At 44.1% G+C, this 23,444-nt stretch overlaps 1 protein-coding gene across 1 annotated transcript in view; it reads left to right on the plus strand.

Annotated features, from left to right (window-relative positions):
* The window catches only part of LOC120047098 (receptor-type tyrosine-protein phosphatase U-like), a 281,387-nt gene that overhangs the window by 75,600 nt on the left and 182,343 nt on the right, over positions 1-23,444 (plus strand). The window contains exons 3-5 of the mRNA XM_038992639.1: positions 3,139-3,410; positions 8,077-8,158; positions 23,031-23,146. Coding sequence (XP_038848567.1) covers positions 3,139-3,410; positions 8,077-8,158; positions 23,031-23,146 — 470 coding nt within the window. The remainder of the gene's footprint in view (positions 1-3,138; positions 3,411-8,076; positions 8,159-23,030; positions 23,147-23,444) is intronic.

The following is a 23,444-nucleotide window of genomic DNA, read 5'->3' on the forward strand; positions in this document are numbered from 1 at the left end:
TTTCAACCTTGTGAGATATACTACTGTATTTAAAAAGTCGAGAAATGTCGCCCCCATCTCTTCCCTATTGAAAAAGGCTTGCCACAGGCATCTCCCCATGTGAACTTGTATCTCAGTAGCATATATTTACACTCCAGTGAAAACACTGTCTTTAAAGCCCACTCAAACTGTTTACTCAAGCCAAAAATGATAATGTTTACATGCTGGATAGTAGCTTATATCCCACTTAAGTTCTTATTCGGGATATGCTGTTTACATGCACCTTTCGTATCCCGCTCACGAGTATCCCTGTAACCATCATGAATAAACAGAATATTCATAATTTAAGTTAATATGGGTTAAATATGGAGCGGCAGGTAGCCTAGTGGTAAGAGCGTTGGACTAGTAACCGAAAGGTTGCAAGATCAAATCCCCCAGCTGACAAGGTAAAAATCTGTTGTTCTGCCCCTGAACAAGACAGTTAAACCACTGTTCCTAGGCCGTTATTGAAAATAAGAATTTGTTCTTAACTGACTTGCCTAGTAAAATAAAAATCAATCAATCAAGTGAAATAGTAACTGAAATATGGACACTGACTGTTGGCCTATATCCTCTCACATTTAGCGTAATATTATTTGAACTCCTTCAGAATTATGCATTTCTTGCAGTAAAATTATACAAAAATGTAATTTTGTCTTGGGAACAGAAATATGATTTCTTTCTTTCAGCATCTCTTGAGAAAATGTGAATTTGTGTGTGTCTTATCATTGACACTGTTATGCAAGCAGACAGTATTTCAACCACATAAAATATGCACCCAAATATATGCACCCATCATTTTCCTGTTTCATAGTTTTTTCAGCTTTTCATTTTGTTAAAACTGGTCAAATTGGTGAAATTTTGACATTTTGCACAGGACCACTTTCCACTGTTCAGAAGTTATTGCTTTTTCTCCAAGAGCGAGACTATATACAGGGGGGTACCGGTACAGAGTCAATGTGTGGGGGTACTGGTTAGTTGAGGTAATATGTACATGTAGGTAGAGTTATTAAAGTGACTATGCATAGATGATAACAACAGAGAGTAGCAGCGGGGGGTGGGGGGAGGAGAGTAGCCATTTGATTAGATGTTTAGGAGTCTTATGGCTTGGGGGTAGAAGCTGTTCAGCAGCCTCTTGGACCTATATTTGGCTCTCTGCTACCGCTTGCTATGCAGTAGCAGAGAGAACAGGTTATGACTAGGGTGGCTGGAGTCGTTGACAATTTTTAGGGCCTTCCTGGTGTACTGGACCATTCGAACTACCCTTTGTAGTGCCTTGCGGTCGGTGGCCGAGCAGTTGCCATACCAGGAAGTGATGCAACCCTTCTGGATGCTCTCGACGGTGCAGCTGTAGAACATTTTGAGGATCTGAGGACCCAAGACAAATCTTTTCAGTCTCCTGAGGGAATAGGTTTTGTCGTGCCCTCTTCATGACTGTCTTGGTGTGCTTGGACCATGTTAGTTTTTTGGTGATGTGGACGACAAGGAACTTGAAGCTCTCAACCTGCTCCACTACAGCCCCGTCAATGAGAATGGGGGCGTGCTCGGTCCTCCTTTTTCTGTAGTCCACAATCATCGCCTTTGTCTTGATCATATTGTTGTCCTTGCACAACACGGTCAGATCTCTCACCTCCTCCCTATAGGCTGTCTCCTTGTTGTCGGTGATCAGGCTGACCACTGTTGTGTCATCAGCAAACTTAATGATGGTGTTGGAGTTGTACCTGGCCGTGTAGTCATGAGTGAAATGGGAGTAAAGGAACGGGGCTGAGCACGCACTCCTGAGGGGCCCCCGTGTTGAGGATCAATGTTGGCTGCGGAGAGCGTGATCTCACAGTCTTCCGGAACAGCTGGAGCTCTCATGCATGTTTCAGTGTTTTTTGTCTCGAAGCGAGTATAGATGTTGCTTAGCTCGTCTGGTAGGCTCGTGTCACTGGGCAGCTCTCGGCTGTGCTACCCTTTGTAGTCTTTAAATGTTTGCAATCCCTGCCACATCCGACGAGCGAATGTTGCCTGAAATCCATGGCTTCTGGTTGGGGTATATATGTACAGTCACTTTGGGGACGACGTTATCGATGCACTGACTGCTGTGCTGTACTCCTCAATGCTATTGGAGGAATCCCGGAACATATTCCAGTCTGTGCTAGCAATACAGTCCTGTAGCTTAGCATCTGTTTCATCTGACCACTTTTTTTTTTTTGATCTAGTCACTGGTGCTTCCTGCTTTAACTTTTGCTTGTAAGCAGGAATCAGGAGGATAGCATTATGGTCAGATTTGACAAATGCAGTAAAGGTGGTCCAGAGTTTTTTTCCCCTCTGGTTGCACATTTAACTGGTGAGCTCCACTTCATTTAGAATTCTGGGGCAACAAGTTATGACAGAATAGAAGCTGCTAGTATCTAACTATAGTTGACAAACAAATGGCCTACCAAATGTTGGAAATTATCATATGGTTTACCAAATGTCAGAAATGATAAGCACAAAGTTTTCTAAATTAGGGGTGAAAGTAGCCAGTAGGCTATACGATCCAGTACGGAGTATCAACAAAATAAATTATTATGTAATTATGGTGGATCGAACTGCGCAGGTAGCCTACTTTTTTTAAAGTGAATTGTTTGACAATCAGATGAAAACATGATGACACAACACCCATTATATGCGAAACTTAGCCTGCAAAAAACAACAGTAAATTGGATAAGATGTTTACATGCCACAGTATCCTTTCTAAGATCAGCATAAGTCAGGCATCTTATCCAGGTTTTTCATAACCGTGATACAAGCTTTTTCAGGTTATTGCAAACGGGATATGATGTGTATGTGTCAACTCAAAACAAAAATTTTGACTATCCCGAATAATAATGGGATATTGGTGGGCATGTAAACGTTGTCAGTGAGGCTAGCATCTGGAGAGAGGTTACTCTCTTAGGAGGGATATGTCATTGAGATCTTTAGTGCTTCTATTCTATCCTCAGCAGAAATTTGAATGATTCCTTTCTAAAATGGGTTGAAAAATGCACTTCTACTCTAGTTACGTTATTTGGCCAAAATGAATCATGGCATTACAGTATGCATTATCTCTGACCCTCGTGTGACATTAAACTTGTTTCTCTCTCATCCCTCCAGGTTCATATATGCTGGTGAACTCTTCCCAGCATGCTGCAGGGCATCGCGCCCAGCTCCTGCTGCAGACGCTGAGTGAAAACGACACACACTGCGTCCAGTTCAGCTACTTCCTGTACAGCCGCGATGGCCACAGTCCAGGGGCACTGCGGGCGTACGTTCGGGTCAACGGCGGCCCGCTGGGTAGCCCAGTATGGAACACGTCGGGGTCCCACGGACGACAGTGGCACCAAGTGGAGCTGGCTGTCAGCACCTTCTGGCCCAATGAGTACCAGGTAAATCCCTCCCAGTGGCATCACTTCACTGCTACTTTCAGTCGTTACACAGCATGCTTCAATTTCCCACTGCGTCAGCTATACATAATAGTGGCTAGAATCAAACAGGCTCATTCTGATCCCATTTACTTCATATATGATGTTAATGTAGTCCGTATAAGGTTTTATTTAAGGCCTAGTGAAGGTGTTAGATATTAAGACAACTATACAGCATAAGGGTAACCAGCCAAAAGCAGAGCCTGATCATCCAGGACTGTGTGTGTTAATTTTACTGTTCTCCAACAGTGAGATACTGTACGCCACGGGAAGACCTTGTTGTTAATCACATGCAAAGCTAGCTCAGTTTAATGATCAATCCTCCCTTGGTAAATGTAGGCTAGGTTAGCACTAAAAGGGCTTGTTACAGTTTAACCTACTGAGACTGCCTCTGCTAACTGTACATCAGCAGTTGGAATACACAACACAACTTCACTCCCTCAGTGGCAAGTCATTATCCACTCAGAAGCAAATTTCCTGGCAGCCACTGTTGGTACCTATGCGCTTTCTATTGGCCTTCGGATGACGCGACCGGGCCATAAATTACATGTATATTTTCTGCAAACTCTGCGGAGTCAATTAAGTTGAGAAGTGTGCGTTTTTTTGAGAACTGTCAAACCCTTCGACTTAATTAACTTCCATACTGTTCTGCAGGATCTGACCTTCAAGTGTAAATAATAGTTTGTACAAACAGGAGCCAAAGGTAGGATGACACTGTGGAACTATCACTACATGGCCTGACAATGAGGGGTATTTAAACTTGACACACACACAACACACAAAGTTGTCAACACGTGTGGGTGGGCAGAGGGCCATCACCTCGATAATGTCTGACGTACGCAAAGCATTGACGAGCTCGCCCTTTCTCTCAACTTAATATTTGCTCGAGAGTCATCTCAGTAAATGTATCACTACATGAGAGAATTACAAGCTCTACCCAATACATGGCATTGTCAATCACACCACACTCAGACCAGCTCTCACTTCAATGCTCTCTTTAGCAGAACAATTCATCAACTCAGTTTAACGACCATTAATGTGGCCATGGCAGTTTCCTATAGCAGAAAAACTAGGGATAAACAAGATTCCTCTGGCTTATTTTTGATTTGTCTTCCTTTGGCTTGCTTTACAACACTCCTCTTCCTTCTAATTCTAACTCTGTGTCCTCCTTCTCTCTGCCCTCTGTCTTGGTACATGCTGCTTCACAGATTCATAAGCAGCCCAGTGATGGCTCATGTGTGAGTCAGCATTACACCAGGGCTACCGAGGAGAGGCATCACTTAGGAGAAGGAAGGAATAATGGGCAGATGAGGAGGAGCAGATGAGTCTGAAGACTGGTTGCAGCAACACACTTGACCGTTCTTGGAAAATACCAGTGGTGGGCCGTCAGGGCCTGCAAGGCCTTCTCTGCTGGCCTAAACATCATCAGAATATAATTTTTTTTTAAATATATTTTCCCACAAATATGTATTAAATTATTCCCCAGAGTAAGAGTTATACTCTTCATTTCATAGCTTTCCTCTTGGTTGCACTGCTTCCAGCCCCAGGTTGAGATTTGGAGGGCTGGTCTTTATGTTAGATCTTTTATCCAATCATATTCAGCCATCATGTGTTGCCAGGGGTCTAAAATCTGCCCTCAGGCCTTCAGAATCAACAGTGCGGGCGCTTGTAGCTTATAGTGAATGGAAATGAAAATTTAGTGTCAACCAATCAGCTTTAGAGTTGGCTATTGTACGCCTGCTGGCTGGCTCCAGTGTTACACAGGAGCCAGCTAGCAGGCGTAGTGCGTGCACGGTAAACACTGTTTACCCAAAAATGTCAATTTGTCAATTTCAAGGTGACGCAACGCCTGGTTATACTGCGTTTCTGTCTAAATGTATAGTGTCTAGAGCCATGGCATCATAATGATGGTAATAAGAGGTGGATTAATTTGGGTGGGACTGTGTAGTACCTCACTGAAGGCCCAGGCCCCAGGCCCACAGCACGCCACTGGAAAATACAACCTGTTAAGAAACTGTTTAAACTGTAGGCTGCGATCACCTTCAAAATGAAGATACTGTGATGTTATTTATCCAGAATAATACATCTTCTAGTTTTTGGCAAATTTGAAACCTTTTGGCCTATAGGGAAATTAATGAACTGATCGGTTCATGTACTGACCATGGCTAGTATAGTGTAGCAGCAGTGAATAAATAAATCTCAAATGATCTGTCTGATACGGTGTTTCCGCTTTTGAGTCCCTTCTCTGCAAAAAATAATGATGTCCCCTTTCTGTAGTTACATAAAGAGTCATGCCGATGAAAACGAATAAATAAACAACCAACAATGCTGGAGAGAGTCAAGCGGAGTGGAGTTGAACATGACTCGATCTGACCCGGCACGCCTCTATCTCTCTCTCTCTGTATTCACCAAGGAGCTCTTAGCTGCAACCCGTATGACTTTAAATATTAAAGGAAGCCATGCAGCAAGCTTAATGGAATCTCTTTGGATTTGAAGTGATAGATCATCAGATTTGCTCTGTCGCCAGAGAGTCAGGGTCTACTATTGAAGGATGGAGAGAATAATGTTCCTCTGTCATGCCCATTATGCTAGTAAACCCAATGCACAGTAAATTGACCGTATGATAAACCTATGAAGTCTTAAAATATAACTTCCTTAAAGGCATTCCTGGATGTACTTTCCCTTCGATGCTGCGATCACACTGTAGTTGATATAAAAAAAAATGATATTTGTAATGAATGGCTTAAAGATTAAAAAATATTCCCAGTAACTTTATTACAATTACATATTCTCAGGGCCTGTTGATTTAATCATAATCCTTGAATGTAGGAGGATAGAGTTGTTTTATAGCACACATTCTCAATGTTTATGTCTGTAACATAAAACAGTGTCTAAAGAGTGGAATGCAATTTTTAAAAAAGAATATTGCTCCATTCTTTGTAAATCAACAGAGCCAACTATAGTAGATTGACATACTCAAAAGCCACATAAATTCTCTCTTATCATTGTTCAGCCTAGTAATCTATCTGCAATACGATTCCCTCCACGCTTTCCTTTTCCTTGTTCACGACTTTGAAGGCTTCATGTTTCTATCTAGTGTATGTCTGGCCACTTTTATTGTTGCCTAACCTGAGACAACAACACAGCGTTGGTTGTGATAAGATTAAGCTTCAATATTCATATCACTCTGGTGACAGGTGCTACGCTACTTCACTTTCTCCTATTGCTGTTGTGTCCCCTAACATCAAGAGAGAGTTGTGTGGGGCAATTGGAAAATGGAAGAGAGAGAGAGAGAGTGAGATCACTTTAGAATGTATTTGATTTGAGATCTTTCCCGTCTGCCGTGCTCAGCCATATATTTCTCCCTCTTATTGGTGGAGGTGTCTGCGGTAGCTGGAACCTTGTTATCAAATATTAAAGATGTTATCGAGCCCACCAAGTCTGCCAACTAGATCTGGAGCTGTGCTCTCCCCCATCTCCTTCCATCTCTTCACTATTTTTCCTTTCTCTCCCCTGGTTTGTTTTCTCTCACTGTGCTCCTCCTCGTTTATTTTTCAGTGTGACAAATAATGTCTCAAGTTGCAGACCTTTTCTGACAGCATGGTCTCATAGACTAGAAGTAACATAGTAAATGTAAATCCGGAACTCTCAAATTAGTATGATATGTGCCTCGTTTCAGGAAACTAGGCGTATGTCGCGTGTCACTACTTCACAGGAGAGCCATTTGAGAGTAAACTTTTTTTTTTAATCTAAATGCTTTTTTTGGCAGAAATGCCTTCTGGAACGTGAAACTTTATGTACCTTAATAACAAACATTTATGCCATCTGTAAATATGAATACAATTGTTAAATTACGAGCCTAGTTGGTTTAAAGTATTTTTAAGCCTTGAGACAATTGAGACATGGATTGTGTACAGTATGTGTGCCATTCAGATTGTGAATAAGCAAGAGAAAAGATTTAAGTGCCTTTTGAATGGGGTATGGTAGTAGGTTCCAGGCGCACCGGTTTGTGTCAAGAACTGCAGCGCTGCTGGGTTTTTCACACTCAACAGTTTCCCGTGTGTATCAAGAATGGTCCACCACCCAAAGGACATCCATCCAACTTGACACAACTGTGGGAAGCATTGGAGTCAACATGATAAAGCATCCCTGTGAAACGCTTTCGACACCTTGTAGAGTCCATGCCCTGACAAATTGAGGTTGTTCTGAAGGAAAGGGGGAGAGAGCAACTTCAATTTTAGGAAGGTGTTCCTATTGTTTTGAATACTCAGTGTATGATACTACAGAAACCAGGTTACTGTTTACACAAATATCTCTGTAATTGTTAGTGTCAAATTTGTATCCATTCTTAAAGATGTGGGTCCTTGGTCCTCTCTCTTTTTTCCCTCACCTATCTTGTGGGTCAGTAACTGTGCAATGCATTGTCTAGAGCTTTGTGATAATAATTAAGACGTCTGCCTCAGAAGGACGACAGTTTGAATTGATGCAAATGCCTCTTACATTTTTTGAAATGCTTCAAAACGAATGCCAAAGCTTCATTCAATTGTATAAAGGATGACAGCAATCAAATGAGTTTCAATATTTACCCCTCCATGGTATCTCACTTATTTGTTTTAATTCTACTTCCCAGGTCCTGATCGAAGCGACTGTTTCCAGGGAGCGGCGAGGCTACATCGCCATTGATGACATCATGCTCCTGACCTATCCCTGTTGTGAGTACCATCACCAATGTATAAGAGGAGGGAGGTGGTTGGGGATTAAGTAACAGTATAAAATAGAAAATGTAGAGACAGATACTGTATAGAGAGTGAAATGAAGAGAGTTAGTTCCATTTGATAAAGAGGAAGAGAACGCTAATGGAAGCTTGACCTTTTCATTAGTTGATTGCAATGTGGGTCCAGGTTTGATGTGATTGACATTTGCCCAAAACACTCACCACATACACTTGCCTCTTCAGCTCCAGCCACTCCCCTGTGATTTAGTCTCAAGAGCACTCATAAATGTGCCCAACTGACTCAAGGTTAGAGATGGAAAAATAGTAAACTCTTTCTGATTTATCCCACAAAGTAAATGTACCCTCTAAGTATGCAGAACTTAGAGTTCTAAACAGCTCTTTAGCTCTTCTCTCCTCTGTATTATATACTGTATTATACATAGTGATTATTGATGTGTATTGTTGTGTTTGTATTTTTTGTCAAATGTAGCGCTCATCTGTGGAAGTGCATGACTCTCAGCATGACTACCTGTCAAAATAAATATTAAATAAAGTGTTATCCATTAGTTGCCATGGACTTGCCATTTTTTAGATCCATTTTCTAGAATGAAAGGGCAAAATGTGTGTTTTGCAAAAGCTGTTCTTCTAGGACAGGTATTCCCAAACTGGGGTACGCGCAATGCGGTCATGGGGTACGCCAAATAAAAATGTGATACACATATAAAATAAAAATTGGACATTTATTTTTTATTAACCCTTTCATGCGTGAGTTCCAAATATCTCTAACGGTCGCCCCAGCGTGAGTTGTTTTATGCACGTGATGTTAGAACGTTCTCTCCAATTCCAGAATGTGATTGTTATGTAACAGTACATTTAATCTGCGCTGCCCTCAAACCAAAGCACGCCGCCTGTTTTATTTGTCAATTTTAAATTATTTTCTAAACAGTTTTTTATTTTATAATAACAGTTTGAAATGAGGTGTGTTCCGCCTCATTCATTCACATAAAAGTAGTCATTTTTACTTTTGCGGACCAATTATTTTTTTGACATTTCTGACCCGGACAAAATTCCCCAAACACTTCTCAATTGTTTGTGCAGTTCAAGTCTGCAGACATTTACTCATCTGCCGTCCTGCATACACGTGTTCATATTTTCCACCTGTCGCCTGCATCGCAATCAAAGTTGTTTTCGTTACCAATAATAACTTTGGAAATGAGTGCGTTTCTATCAAAGTGCCTTATTACGTTATAATAGTTTCTGCATGTCGTGTTATGTCGTTTCTACTGTAGCATCATGTTTTTGTGTATATTCCTTATAACCGCGGACACGCGATGTAACGTTACTCATTTCATAACATGTATGGTGTTATACTCAATGCTTAGGTATCTAGCTACAGTCTTATTAGCTCTGGAAAACAATGCTAATTGCGTCACGGATGTATTAGCATGTGTTGTATGTTGAAGCTACCCTGGCCTTTTGACTCCCAAGTGGCACAGCGTCTCAGTGCTAGAGGCGTCACTACAGACACCCATCTTCAAATCCAGACTGCGTTTCTATCAAAGTAAGTGCCTAATTACGTTATAATAGTTTCTGTGTCGTGTTATACCGTTTCTACTGTAGTTCACTGTGTGTATGGAGCATAATATATTTGTGTATATTCCTTATAACCGCGGACACGCTAGGTAACGTTACTCATGTTACTCACCTTTTATGGTGTTATATTCAATCGTGCTTATGTAGCTAGTTACATTATTCTATTAGCTCTGTAAAACAATGCTAAATGCGTCAGAAGTATTGGCATGTTGTATTTTGACGCTACCCTGGAAAAATATCTTATACCACTTGGTCGTTTTCTGAGTTCATTCCACAAAGCTGTTTATCATGTCGGCCTTATCCACTGCCCCCATTTTGAGGTAATAGTCAAGCACGCAGTCTGGTTTGATGTTTCTCTGTCTGGTTTGTTTCTCTCTCCCGTCAGGTGGTTCACCTTCCCTGTGGCCGACATGGTTGCTGTATGGACAGTGGAGAGGACATGGACGTCTCGTTTGTCATGGCACTTTACTGCCAGCTGTTGACATCTCTTGTTTTGTATAACGGGTCATTTAGGATGGCAGTAGCGTTGATGATGAAATGCAGTCATAGCAGCAGAACTAGAAAGCAGTCTTGGGAAAAGGAGGTGGCAAAGAAGGGAGTTGCAAACATAGGATCTCTGCTCCAGTATTCTCTTAGGGAGTTCTTCTTTACTGTCACCAGGAATGTATACATTTCACTAATTGTGGTTGTCTCCCCACTCCTGGTGTAACAGTATAACTTTACGTCCGTCCCCTCGCCCATACCCGGGCGCGAACCAGGGACCCTCTGCACACATCAACAACAGTCACCCACGAAGCATCGTTACCCATCGCTCCACAAAAGCCGCGGCCCTTGCTGAGCAAGGGGAACCACTACTTCAAGGTTTCAGAGCAAGTGACGTAACTGATTGAAACGCTATTAGCGCGTACCCGCTAACTAGCTAGCCATTTCACATACGTTACACTGGCTCTCTCTTATCCTGTAGCTCCAAGGCATAGCGATTGGTCTCTACTATGTCTCCCACCAGCTCCTCTGTCAGAAACAACTTGAAGCACTCTGCCTCAGATGGAAATGGCAAGGGGCGTTGTACTCCAGACTGAGACTCATCAACACAATCAGCAGGGCCAGGAGGGGTGAAATGGCTGGCAGGCTTCCAGCTACCACAGAACTCCTGTACTTCATCCACTGTCAGTCTGCCACCATCACCACCAGCATCTTCTAATGGAATTGGGACTTTGTCAGTGGACAAGGGGTCCTCAGATTCAGGGTTCTCAATGGCTACAAGGTTGGGGGGCAGCTCCTCACTGTCAGAATCTGATTCCTGACATTTGTGAGTTGTCTCCTTTTGAAAGTTATTGCTAATGCTACAGCTTAGCTCACTATCTACATACATAAACAACAACACTGAATGGTTTAGAGTGAGAGGGTACGTGGTTGACTGCCGGCACGCGCCACTTGTCTCAATAAATCACTATCAGAAAATATTTTGTGTGGCAATTATTTGTGTATTTACTGTTTTATTCACATGTTTTCAATTCTATGTGACAAATCATGCATTCCGATTCTTGCACCGATTGTAATGGGCACATATGTGGGTAAAATACTTTTTTGAAGGTTGTACTGATTATGATGAGCTAAGCTAATTCCAGCTGTGTAGCCATGTTTGTTGACATACAATGCATTCTGGGTTTCACGTAATCGTCTGTTTGACCAAAGATGTTATAACAAAATGAGGTGAGTAAGAGTTCACTCATTTTTTGAGGACTTCCGGAAATGAATGGTGGGATGTGAACGACAGTGATTGACACACCCCTTCAACATGCATACTATAAACAGACCAAACTCATCTTGTCTTCTCTTATTATCTTCGGTTTCTGTGAGGAACAAATGCATGGCTGCGCGCTGAAACTAATCGTCGGATTACTTTCGATTTCAAAAGTGTTTTACCTAATTATTTCGATCAATGGTGAGCTCACCCGTGATGTGATTAATTATACATAATAATTGCTATTAGCTAATTCATATTGTAGTTTATGTCAGCCGAGAGTTAGAAAATATTACTGCTTGTGTTGGGTCAATCTTTCCTCAGTTAGCGCTTGGACAAATGTAGCCTACATTTTTCCGGTTAGGATGATTGTGTTATGCTATATATACTTCTGTGAATATCTGAACATTGCATCCCAAAATAAACTGCTCACATTCTGGACATAACTTTGTAAGGACTGTGTTTGTAACGGCTGTCTTTCGGTGAGTTAGTAGACCAAGGCGCAGCGGGTTGTGAATACATAATGACTTTATTGCAAGACGAAGAACAGACACGAAATACACTTGACTAAATTTACAAAATAACAAAACGAACTAGACAGACCTAAACTACGAACTTACATGAAACGAAGAACACATGAACAGGAACGACCGACCGAACGAACGAGACGAGACGAGATGAGACAGTACCGTGTGGTGCAACAAACACAGACACAGCGACAATCATCCACAAACAAACAGTGAGAACAACCTACCTTAATATGACTCTCAATTAGAGGAAAACGCAAAACACCTGCCTCTAATTAAGAGCCATACCAGGCAACCCAAAACCAACATAGAAACAGAAAACATAGACTGCCCTCCCAAAACTCACGCCCTGACCATCACACACATACAAAACAACAGAAAACAGGTCAGGAACGTGACAGAACCCCCCCCTCAAGGTGCGAACTCCGGGCGCACCCCTAAAACTCAAGGGGAGGGTCTGGGTGGGCATCTGTCCGCGGTGGCGGCTCCGGCGGTGGACGAGGACACCACTCCACCACTGTCTTTGTCCCCCTCCTTAGCGTCCTTTGAGTGGCGACCCTCGCCCCCAACCATGGTCCAGGAACCTTTACTAAGGCCCCTCCAACATAGAGGAGACAGCTCAGGACAGAGAGGTAGCTCAGGACAGAGAGGTAGCTCAGGACAGAGAGGTAGCTCCGGACAGAGGGACAGCTTAGGACAGAGGGACAACTCTGTACTAATGGCAACTCCGGACTGGGTGGCAGCTCCGGACTGGGTGACAGCTCCGGACTGGGTGGCAGCTCCGGACTGGGTGACAGCTCCGGACTGGGTGGCAGCTCCGGACTGGGTGGCAGCTCCGGACTGAGTGGCAGCTCCGGACTGAGTGGCAGCTCATGACTGTAGGGCAGCTCATGACTGTAGGGCAGCTCATGACTGTAGGGCAGCTCATGACTGTAGGGCAGCTCATGACTGTAGGGCAGCTCATGACTGTAGGGCAGCTCATGACTGTAGGGCAGCTCATGACTGGAGGGCAGCTCATGACTGGAGGGCAGCTCATGACTGTAGGACAGCTCCTGACTGTAGGGCAGCTCCTGACTGTAGGGCAGCTCCTGACTGGCTGGCGGCTCTGGCAGCTCCTGACTGGCTGGCGGCTCTGGCAGCTCCTGACTGGCTGGCGGCTCTGGCAGCTCCTGACTGGCTGGCGGCTCTGGCAGCTCCTGACTGGCTGGCGGCTCTGGCGGCTCCTGACTGGCTGGCGGCTCTGGCGGCTCCTGACTGACGGACGGCTCTAGCGGCTCCTGACTGACGGACGGCTCTAGCGGCTCCTGACTGACGGACGGCTCTAATGGCTCGGGACAGACGGGCGGCTCTAATGGCTCGTGGCAGACGGATGGCTCAGAAGGCGCTGTGCAGACGGATGGCTCAGAAGGCGCTGGGCAGACAGATGGCTCAGAAGGCGCTGGGCAGACAGATGGCTCAGACGGCGCTGGGCAGACAGATGGCTCAGACGGCGCTGGGCAGACAGATGGCTCAGACGGCGCTGGGCAGACAGATGGCTCAGACGGCGCTGGGCAGACAGATGGCTCAGACGGCGCTGGGCAGACAGATGGCTCAGACGGCGCTGGGCAGACAGATGACTCAGACGGAGCTGGGCAGACAGGCAGTGCAGAAGGCGTTGGGCAGACGGCCGACTCTGCCCTGCTGAGGCGCACAGTAGGCCTGGTGCGTGGTGCCGGAACTGGAGGTACCGGGATGACGGCACGCACTTCAAGGCTAGTGCGGGGAGCAGGGACAGGGCACACTGACCTCTCGAAGCGCACTATAGGCCTGGTGCGTGGTACCGGAACTGGAGGTACCGGGCTGAGGGCACGCACCTCAGGGCGAGTGCGGGGAGAAGGAACAGTGCGTACAGGGCTCTGGAGACGCACAGATGGCTTAGTGCGTGGTGCCGGAACTGGAGGCACTGGGCTGGAGACACGCACCATAGGGAGAGTGCGTGGAGGAGGAACAGGGCTCTGGAGACGCACAGGTGGCTTAGTGCGTGGTGCCGGAACTGGTGGTACTGGGCTGGGGCGAGGAGGTAGCGCCGGAAATACCGGACCGTGTAGGCGTACTGGCTCCCTTGAGCACTGAGCCTGCCCAACCTTACCTGGTTGAATGCTCCCCGTCGCCTGACCAGTGCGGGGAGGTGGAATAACCCGCACCGGGCCATGTAGGCGAACCGGGGACACCATGCGTAAGGCTGGTGCCATGTAAGCCGGCCCAAGGAGACGTACTGGTGGCCAGATATGTAGAGCCGGCTTCATGGCACTTGGCTCAATGCTCAATCTAGCTCTACCAGTGCGGGGAGGTGGAATAACCCGCACCGGGCTATGCACACATACAGGAGACACCGTGCGCTCTACTGCGTAACACGGTGTCTGCCCGTACTCCCGCTCTCCACGGTTAGCCTGGGAAGTGGGCGCAGGTCTCCTACCTGCCCTCGGCCCACTACCTCTTAGCCCCCCCCCAAGAAATTTTTGGGTAGTACTCACGGGCTTTTCGGGCTTCCGTGCTAGACGCGTCCCCTCATAATGCCGGTTCCTCTCTCCGGTCTCCTCCGCTCTCCGAGCTGCCTCCAGCTGTTCCCATGGGCGGTGATTCACCTCCACTTTAGCCCATGGTCCCTTTCCTTCCATGATCTCCTCCCAAGACCATAAATCCTGCTTCGTGCGCTGTCGTTGCTGTCCATTAACCCGCTGCTTGATCTGGGTTTGGTGGGTGATTCTGTAACGGCTGTCTTTCGGTGAGTTAGTAGACCAAGGCGCAGCGGGTTGTGAATACATAATGACTTTATTGCAAGACGAAGAACAGACACGAAATACACTTGACTAAATTTACAAAATAACAAAACGAACTAGACAGACCTAAACTACGAACTTACATGAAACGAAGAACACATGAACAGGAACGACCGACCGACCGAACGAGACGAGACAGTACCGTGTGGTGCAACAAACACAGACACAGCGACAATCACCCACAAACAAACAGTGAGAACAACCTACCTTAATATGACTCTCAATTAGAGGAAAACGCAAAACACCTGCCTCTAATTAAGAGCCATACCAGGCAACCCAAAACCAACATAGAAACAGAAAACATAGACTGCCCACCCAAAACTCACGCCCTGACCATCACACACATACAAAACAACAGAAAACAGGTCAGGAACGTGACAGTGTTTGTGTAAATAGTTTCTGAAAAAAGTGTGGCCAGCTCAAATGCTGATTGTTGCGTCATTCGAAACTGGCCATTCTAAACGAGCGTTCTAAATGAGTGTTCTAATCACACGGGTGTGATCGTACGCTTCAGGGACCACTGTAGAACGATCACACCCATGTGATGGTACGTGTGAAAGGGTTAAAAAATATATATAATCTTCACGTTTTCAAACAGTCCATTTATATTTTCCAATGGGGCTGTACATTTGGGTGAGGTTTTTTTCTCGCCTGAGTAGCCTCGTTTCACTGCCAAATATATTATTTAACCATCTAGTGTTCAGCGAAATAACAACACAATGTCAAATACAGGTAGCCTTGTAAAATAATGAACATCCAATCACATTAACTGTTACTCTCTCGCGGGAATTCCAATAACAGTCCGTATGTAGCCAAACGTAGCTGCTGCTCATTCTGTTTGCTCGAAAATGGTAAATGGTTAAAAAAGTAAGGCCCACAGAAACACATACCAGCTCTACTGGTAGAACTGTTACTGTCGACGACAGGTGTTCTGCTTCCACGAGCACATCCAATGCTAACATCAGTAATTCTACATTTGTTGTTAGCCCAGCTAGCATGGACACTGACAGTTGTGAATCTGACGCAGCCGAAGAGCTACTGCCCCCTTTTCCGGGAAAGCACCGACAGACAGGATGTTGGACCATCGAAGAGGCGTAAATATGATAAGAACTACATTGATTTGGGGTTCACTTATATTGGGAGTATTGCCTTTCCTCAGCCACAGTGTTATATGTGCAAAAATACTATCTCACAACTCAATGAAACCTTCACTCTTACGCAGACATTTAGAAACAAAACATGCCAATTTGAAAAATAAGCCACGGGAGTTTTTTGAGGGAGAATTATAACGGCTTTCGAGTAGTAAGACATGTATAAAAGCAACAGATACCATTAATAAGAAGGGGCTAGAAGCGTCTTATATGGTGAGCTACCTAGTGGCTAGGACAGGCAAGCCCCATACTATTGTGGAGGACTTAATTATTCCTGCTGCTGCGGATATGGCTGGGACAATGCTTGGGGAAAGGCCCAAAAAACTTTACAGACAAACCTTCATCAAACAACACTGTTTCACGACACATCAGTGACATGGCAGGATATGTTCTGAAACAATTACTGCTTCGCATACAAGTAAATTCTATGCATTAAAGCTGGATGAGTCAACAGACGTGGAGGGCCGGAAACAGCTCCTGGTATATGTCCGTTATGTTTATGGGGGTCAATTAAGGAAGACGTCCTCTTCTGCAAACCACTGGAAACCAGCACAACAGGAGAGGATATGTTTTAAGTACTAGACAGCTTTGTGACATCAAATGGACTTTGACGCAAAAGCCATGATAGAGAGACATAGTGGAGTGGTAACGCGCGTGCAAGCAGTTGCTCCCGACGCCACTTTCGTACACTGCAGCATCCACCGAGAGGCTCTTGCTGCCAATGGAATGCCTGACAGCTTGAAAGATGTTTTGGACACTACAGTCAAAATGGTTAACTTTGTTAAAGCAAGGCCCCTGAACTCACATGTATTTTCTGCACTATGCAATGATATGGGCAGCGACCACGTAACGCTTTTACAACATACAGAAGTGGACTGGTTATCAATGGGCAAAGTATTGCCACATTTCTTAGAATTGAGAGACAAGCATAAAGTTTTCTTTACTGACCATCATTTCCCTTGTCTCACCGCTTTCATGATGACGAGTTTCTCACATAACTGGCCTATCTGGGTGATGTTTTTTCTCGTCTGAATGATATGAATCTAGGATTACAGGGACTCTCCGCAACTATATTCAATGTGCGGGACAAAATTCAGGCTATGATTAAGAAGTTGGAGCTCTTCTCTGTCTGCATTAACAAGTGTAACAGTACTCTTCTTGTGTTGTGTACAATCAATCATCGACACGAACTCCAAATTGTAGCATCAGTCATGGAGATTTATTCGGATAGAAAAAGCACAAAATTGCACGTCATGCAATGCACGGCTCACCATCCAACTCTGCACTCACGCACACTGGTTTGGTGCTTGTTCACTGGGACGATTCTAACTGAAACATCCTCCCTCGTAAGCAAGCCACGCAAACCAGACAATAACATACCATGTTGAGTAGGTGAAGGCAAAACAATACTAAAACCAAAAATCCATTGGCTTAACAATAAAGTGGCAAGGGGAGTCACCAATATAACCCTGTTACTCAAGGACAACACACAGGTCCATCATCTTTCCATTATTGTATGATTTTTTGTGTGCAAATGAACTCAAGCTTACAGACAACGTCAAATGTGATATAGCGAAGCTCCTGAGTGAGATGGGTGCGCAATTACGCAGGTACTTTCCCGAAGCGGATAACACAAACAACTGGATTTGTTATCCCTTTCATGCCCTGCCTCTAGTCAACTTACCGATATCTGAACAAGAGAGCCTATTCGAAATTGCAACAAGCGGTTCTGCAAAAATTTAATTTAATCATAAGCCACTGCTAGATTTCTGGATTGGGCTGCGCTCAGAGTATTCTGCCTTGGCAAATCTCGCTGTTAAGACACTGATGCCCTTTGCAACGACGTACCTATGTGAGTGTATTCTCGGCCCTCACTAGCATGAAAACTAAATACAGGCACAGTCTGTGTGTGGAAAATGATTTAAGACTGAAACTCTCCTACTGAAACCCAACATTGCAGCGTTATGTATATCCTTTCAAGTACACCCTTCTCGTTAACCTGTGGTGAGTTATTCACAATTGTCAATGAACAAATAAGGTTTTATATGTAAGATGGTAAAAAAAGAGAAATATATATTATATTATTATTTGTGCCCTGATCCTATAAGAACTCTTTGTCACTTCCCACGAGCCGGGTTGTGACAAAAACTCACACTCATTCTTATGTTTAAGAAATGTATAGTATAGTGTGTGTGTGGCAGGCTTACAATGATGGCAAAAAACAACACTTGAGAGTGCTCTGACCCTGGTGCTAGGGGGTACGCAGCTGGAGGTTGAATGTTTGAAGGGGTACGGGACTATAAAAAGTCTGGGAACCACTTCTCTAGGAGAAGACCTGTGGTGGTTTGTTCATTAGGTGGTTTCTCACTGCTGTTATACAGTGGTTAAGTCTGTCTGTGTGTGCACAGTGTACCTTGGATAACACAGGCTTAGTGTGCTATCAGTCCTAGAGAAGTAGACATTTCCTGGGAAAAGCAGTAACACCAGTGGCTAACACGCCTGAGCTTAAACCCTGGACAAAGCTTCTCTCTCCCTGTGACATGTTTGTCCCCCGACATACTGTACTGCTGATCAAAAAGTGATCTGCCAGCTCACTAATTTGGAATTCAGTTAACACCTTTAGTGTAGTTAGATATACGTGACTCTATTATAAGTGACTTGAGCGTGAGGTGAGGATATACTCTGGGCTTTTTTTCCCTTGTCATGAGGGTTTCGGAACAGTGTAATTGGAGGATCAGTTATAGTTCAAAGAAGGAAGTCAGTCAACTGAAATAAATGAATTTGGTCCTAATCTATTAATTTCACATATCTGGGCAGGGGCGAAGCCATGGGTGGGCCTGGGAGGTTATAGGCCCACCCTCTTAGGAGCCAGGTCCACCCAGCCAATCAAAATGAGATTTTCCCCACAAAATGGCTTTATTACAGACATAAATACTCCTCAGCAACCCCCCCCCCCCCCCCCCCCAAGCTGGCGAGGTTACACTTGGTCTGCGGTTGTGAGGCCGGTTGGATGTACTGGCAAACTCTCTACGTTGGAGATGGCTTATGGTACACAAACATTAAATTCTCTGGCAACAGCTCTGTTGGACATTCCTGCAGTCAGCATGCCAATTGCACACGCCCTCAAAACTTGAGACATCTGTGGCATTGTGTTGTGTGACAAAACTGCACATTTAGAGTGGCCTTTTATTGTCCCCAGCACAAGGTGCACCTGTGTAATGATCATGCTGTTTAATCAGCTTCTTGATATGTCGCACCTGTCAGGTGGATGGATTATCTTGGCAAGGGAGACATGCTCACTAACAGGGATGTAAACAAATTTGCAAAAAAGCTTTTTGTGCATATGGAACATTTCTGGGATCTTTTATTTTAGTCAATTAAAAATGTTTCCACACTTTACATGTTGCGTTTATATTTTTGTACAGTAGAGTTTCTACTGTATGGGATTTAAATCAGAGATGCTAACTATGTCCCTGCCTAGCCACCCAGTGGTTCCCTGCGTTTCCCATGGAGAGCAGATGGTATTTTCTACACCCCCTCAGTGCTACCATTAAATAATTAAGACTGTCATCAGGACCTGGGCGCAGTACTGTCTAAGGTGGCACACGGCCAGCCTGCACCATTTGTCACAGGGAAAGGAGACAAAAGTGAAGTGAAAAAAAGTCTAAGGAAGGAATATGAAGAAAAAAAGAAGAAAAGCCAGCTCCTTCCTTCTTGCAAATTCTGGTTGAAACTGCTAAGCACGCTTGACACTTCTGCTGTAGTCTCCATAGTCCTAGTCTTTGACTCTGAAACCAGTGTTGCAGTCAAATGAAATATTTATCATGGTAAAGAGTCCCCGGGATGTGATCTGACACATTTATACTACCAAGTTCCTTAGTCAACAGAAGGACCTGTTTTTTTATGACATTAGTTTTTGTGTTTGTTTATGGTGGCTCATAGCTACGATGAATTATGAATTAACCTTAGACGGGGGAGTCGTCCATGGGAAACATGACCACCTGTGGACTACAAATGCAAGAGGCATCTTCGCCTCTCCCCCTGCCTATTTACACAAAGTAGATCAACAAATTCTCTCTCTCTGCCAGAAAGCAACAGTGTAATGAAACACTGAACATGGAAGAGCAGCACTTGAAACATTCACCTCTCTCATTTTGATTTCACTACTACTCCACCTCTAAAGTAACGTCTCCTGTCTGTCAATCCCTTTGATTGACAGGTTGGGTTGTCCTCCATTTTGTGGCCTCTGGTGGAGGCTCTAACCCAGTGGTTAGGCTCTGCGGGAAGTCCGTCTCATAGAGCTGTGGACGAGCAGGAGAGCTCCAGTGTTAACCTCTTGAGCCTATGGGGGGTGCTATTTCGATCTTGGAAAAATTGGTCCCCAAATTAAACTGCCTCGTACTCAATTCTTGCTCGTACAATATGCATATTATTATTACTATTGGATAGAAAACACTCTCTAGTTTCTAAAACCGTTTGAATTATGTCTCTGAGTGAAACAGAACTCATTCTGCAGCACTTTTCCTGCCAGGGAGTGAGATTTCAGAAATCTCGGCCTCTGTTCCCAGGTCAGTTTATAAGTCCCTGTGAACGCTGTGGGGCTACAAACACTGCATACGCCTTCCTCTAGATGTCAGTAAGTGGTGACAATTTGAATGGAGTCGATTGCGCAATCTGGGACCTTATATAAGACCCTGGAGCGGAAGTACCTTTCTTTTCAACCGTGCGCTCGACGCAGAATGGACGTCGGACTGGCCTCCTTCCAAGCTTTGGTTTAGCCAGTTCTATATCTCCGGTCATGTTTTTATTCGTTATAGGTGTTAAAGACATCATAAGGTAGTTAATTTAAACCGACTTATAGCAATTTATATCAGTTTATTGCGATTTTCTGGCATTTCTTTGTGACGCACTTTCAAGAGTTGGACACTTTTCCGGTACATGCCGAACGTTAGTGGCCATTTCGACAGGACAAGAGGACATCTTTCGACCAAAAGACGATGGTTCTGGAGAAAGGACACCTTGCCCAAGATTCTGATGGAAGCTCAGCTAATAGTAAGAACTATTTATGCTGATAAATCGTTGTTCTGTTGAAAAATGTTAAATGCATAAGCCGCCATTAATTTTTGGGTAGCTTCGCTTTAGCGCACCCTGTATTGCGCAGTAAGGTTAATTTTAAAAATGTAATTCAGCGATTGCATTAAGAACTAATTTGTCTTTCAATTGCTGTCCAACCTGTATTTTTTTAGTCAAGTTTATGAATAGTTTTCGATAAAAATAGGTGTCTTTCCAAGATGGCGCCGGACAGATTGCTTGACTAGTTGGACACTATTTTCATTGTATAAGCACAATTTGTGCCGCTAAATATGCACATTTTCGAACAAACTCTATATGTATTGTGTAATATGATGTTACAGGACTGTCATCTGAAGAATTCTGAGAAGGTTAGTGAAAGAATTAATATATTTTGGTGGTGATAACGTTATCGCTCTTTTTGCCTTGAATCAATGCTGGGGTAATGTTTGCACATGTAGTATGCTAATATAACGATATATTGTGTTTTCGCTGTAAAACACTTAGAAAATCTGAAATATTGTCTGGATTCACAAGATCTGTGTCTTTCAATTGCTGTACGCTGTGTATTTTTAAGAAATGTTTTATGATGAGTAATTAGGTAATACACGTTGCTCTCTGTAGTTATTCTAGTCGAGTTGTGATGGTGGCTGCAATGGTAAACTATGATTTATACCTGAAATATGCACATTTTTCTAACAAAACATATGCTATACAATAAATATGTTATCAGACTGTCATCTGATGAAGTTTTTTCTTGGTTAGTGGCTATTTATATCTTTATTTGGTCGAATTGGTGATAGCTACTGATGGAGTGAAAAAATGGTGGAGTAAGAAAAATTGTGTCTTTTGCTAACGTGGTTAGCTAATAGATTTACATATTGTGTCTTCCCTGTAAAACATATTAAAAATCAGAAATGGTGGCTAGATTCACAAGAAGTGTATCTTTCATCTGGTGTCTTGGACTTGTGATTTAATGATATTTAGATGCTACTATTTACTTGTGACGCTATGCTAGGCTATGCTAGTCAGCTTTTTTACTGGTGGGGGTGCTCCCGGATCCGGGTTTGGGAGGAACTAGAAGTTAATCACAGTGTAGCTGGGTGGGATTGCTGCTGCAGCACCCACACTCTGACTCACTGCGGAGCTCGTCCTTATTAGAAGAGTGCTGTTTGTTCATCAGCAACAATGTTCTTGAGCCTGATTTCTGAGTTCTCTGGAGTCTGGGGATCTGGCTGAAGGATGTTCACCTAACTTCCATTGACGCCCGATCTCTTTATGGGTTTATTGTAGGACAATAAAGGGAGAGAACAAGCAATATGTCAATGAGTCCTTCTCCAACCAGCGGTGAGATTCTTCATGGGAGAAAATTAGTCTCTGATTCTTATCTAATTAAACATAAAAGTTTGAATTACGTTGTTGTATAATGTGAAAAGCTGCCGAAGGTGTCATTTCATACTTTCACAGTCACACACATCTCACACTGGTAATGAAGCTGGAACAAAGTCTGATTTATGAAAATTTACTGCAGCTCTTTAGAAATCACGAAATGTAGTATTTTATTTTTTATTTAACTAGGCAAGTCAGTTAAGATAAATTCTTATTTTACAATGACAGCCTACCCCGGCCAAATTCTCCCCTAACCAGGACGATGCTGGGCCAATTGTGCGCCGCCCCTATGGGACTCCTGATCACAGCCGGTTGTGATACAGCCCGGGATAGAACCAGGGTCTGTAGTGACGCCTCTAGCACTGAAATGCCTTAGACCCTGCGCCACTCGGGAGCCCTAGTATAGCTGCAAAGCCCTCGAAATGAAGGACATGGGCGTTTTGCCACACATAACTTTGTAAAACGTATTTTGAAAAAAAGCATTTATTTTGTTGGTCTGGGTGGCTGGCATTGTGATTGGCTGTCTGTCATGGCACAGCAGTCCTTTGATCTCTACTCTCTCGTTCTGTTCCTACAGATAAGGCGCCCCACTTCTCCCGGCTGGGGGATGAGGAGGTCAACACTGGGCAGAATGCCACCTTCCAGTGTGTGGCATCGGGCCGGGCATCGGAAGCTGAGAAGTTCCTACTGGAGGTCAGTGGGGATTTGGGGGCACACCTGTAGTATTTATTTTCTTTCAAATACGTTTCAGAGTTTGATTGAGCCTGTCTGGAGTGCCAGGTAGATGGATTTGCACTTTTGCATTCATTTTCAACTATTAAAGTGGTTCCATTGAGCCAGGCAAGCTCAATCAAGCACAGCTGAAGTATTTCAAAGAAACCAAATATTATTTGAATGCAGGTCTCTTTGGGAATACCAGCACTTTTGAGTTCTACTTGAAGTGTATTTGTGGTCACGCCATTAAAGAGGGAAACTTGAAACGATGGATGAG

Source organism: Salvelinus namaycush, chromosome 5 (assembly GCF_016432855.1).
Source record: "Salvelinus namaycush isolate Seneca chromosome 5, SaNama_1.0, whole genome shotgun sequence".
NCBI classification, from domain to species: domain Eukaryota; kingdom Metazoa; phylum Chordata; class Actinopteri; order Salmoniformes; family Salmonidae; genus Salvelinus; species Salvelinus namaycush.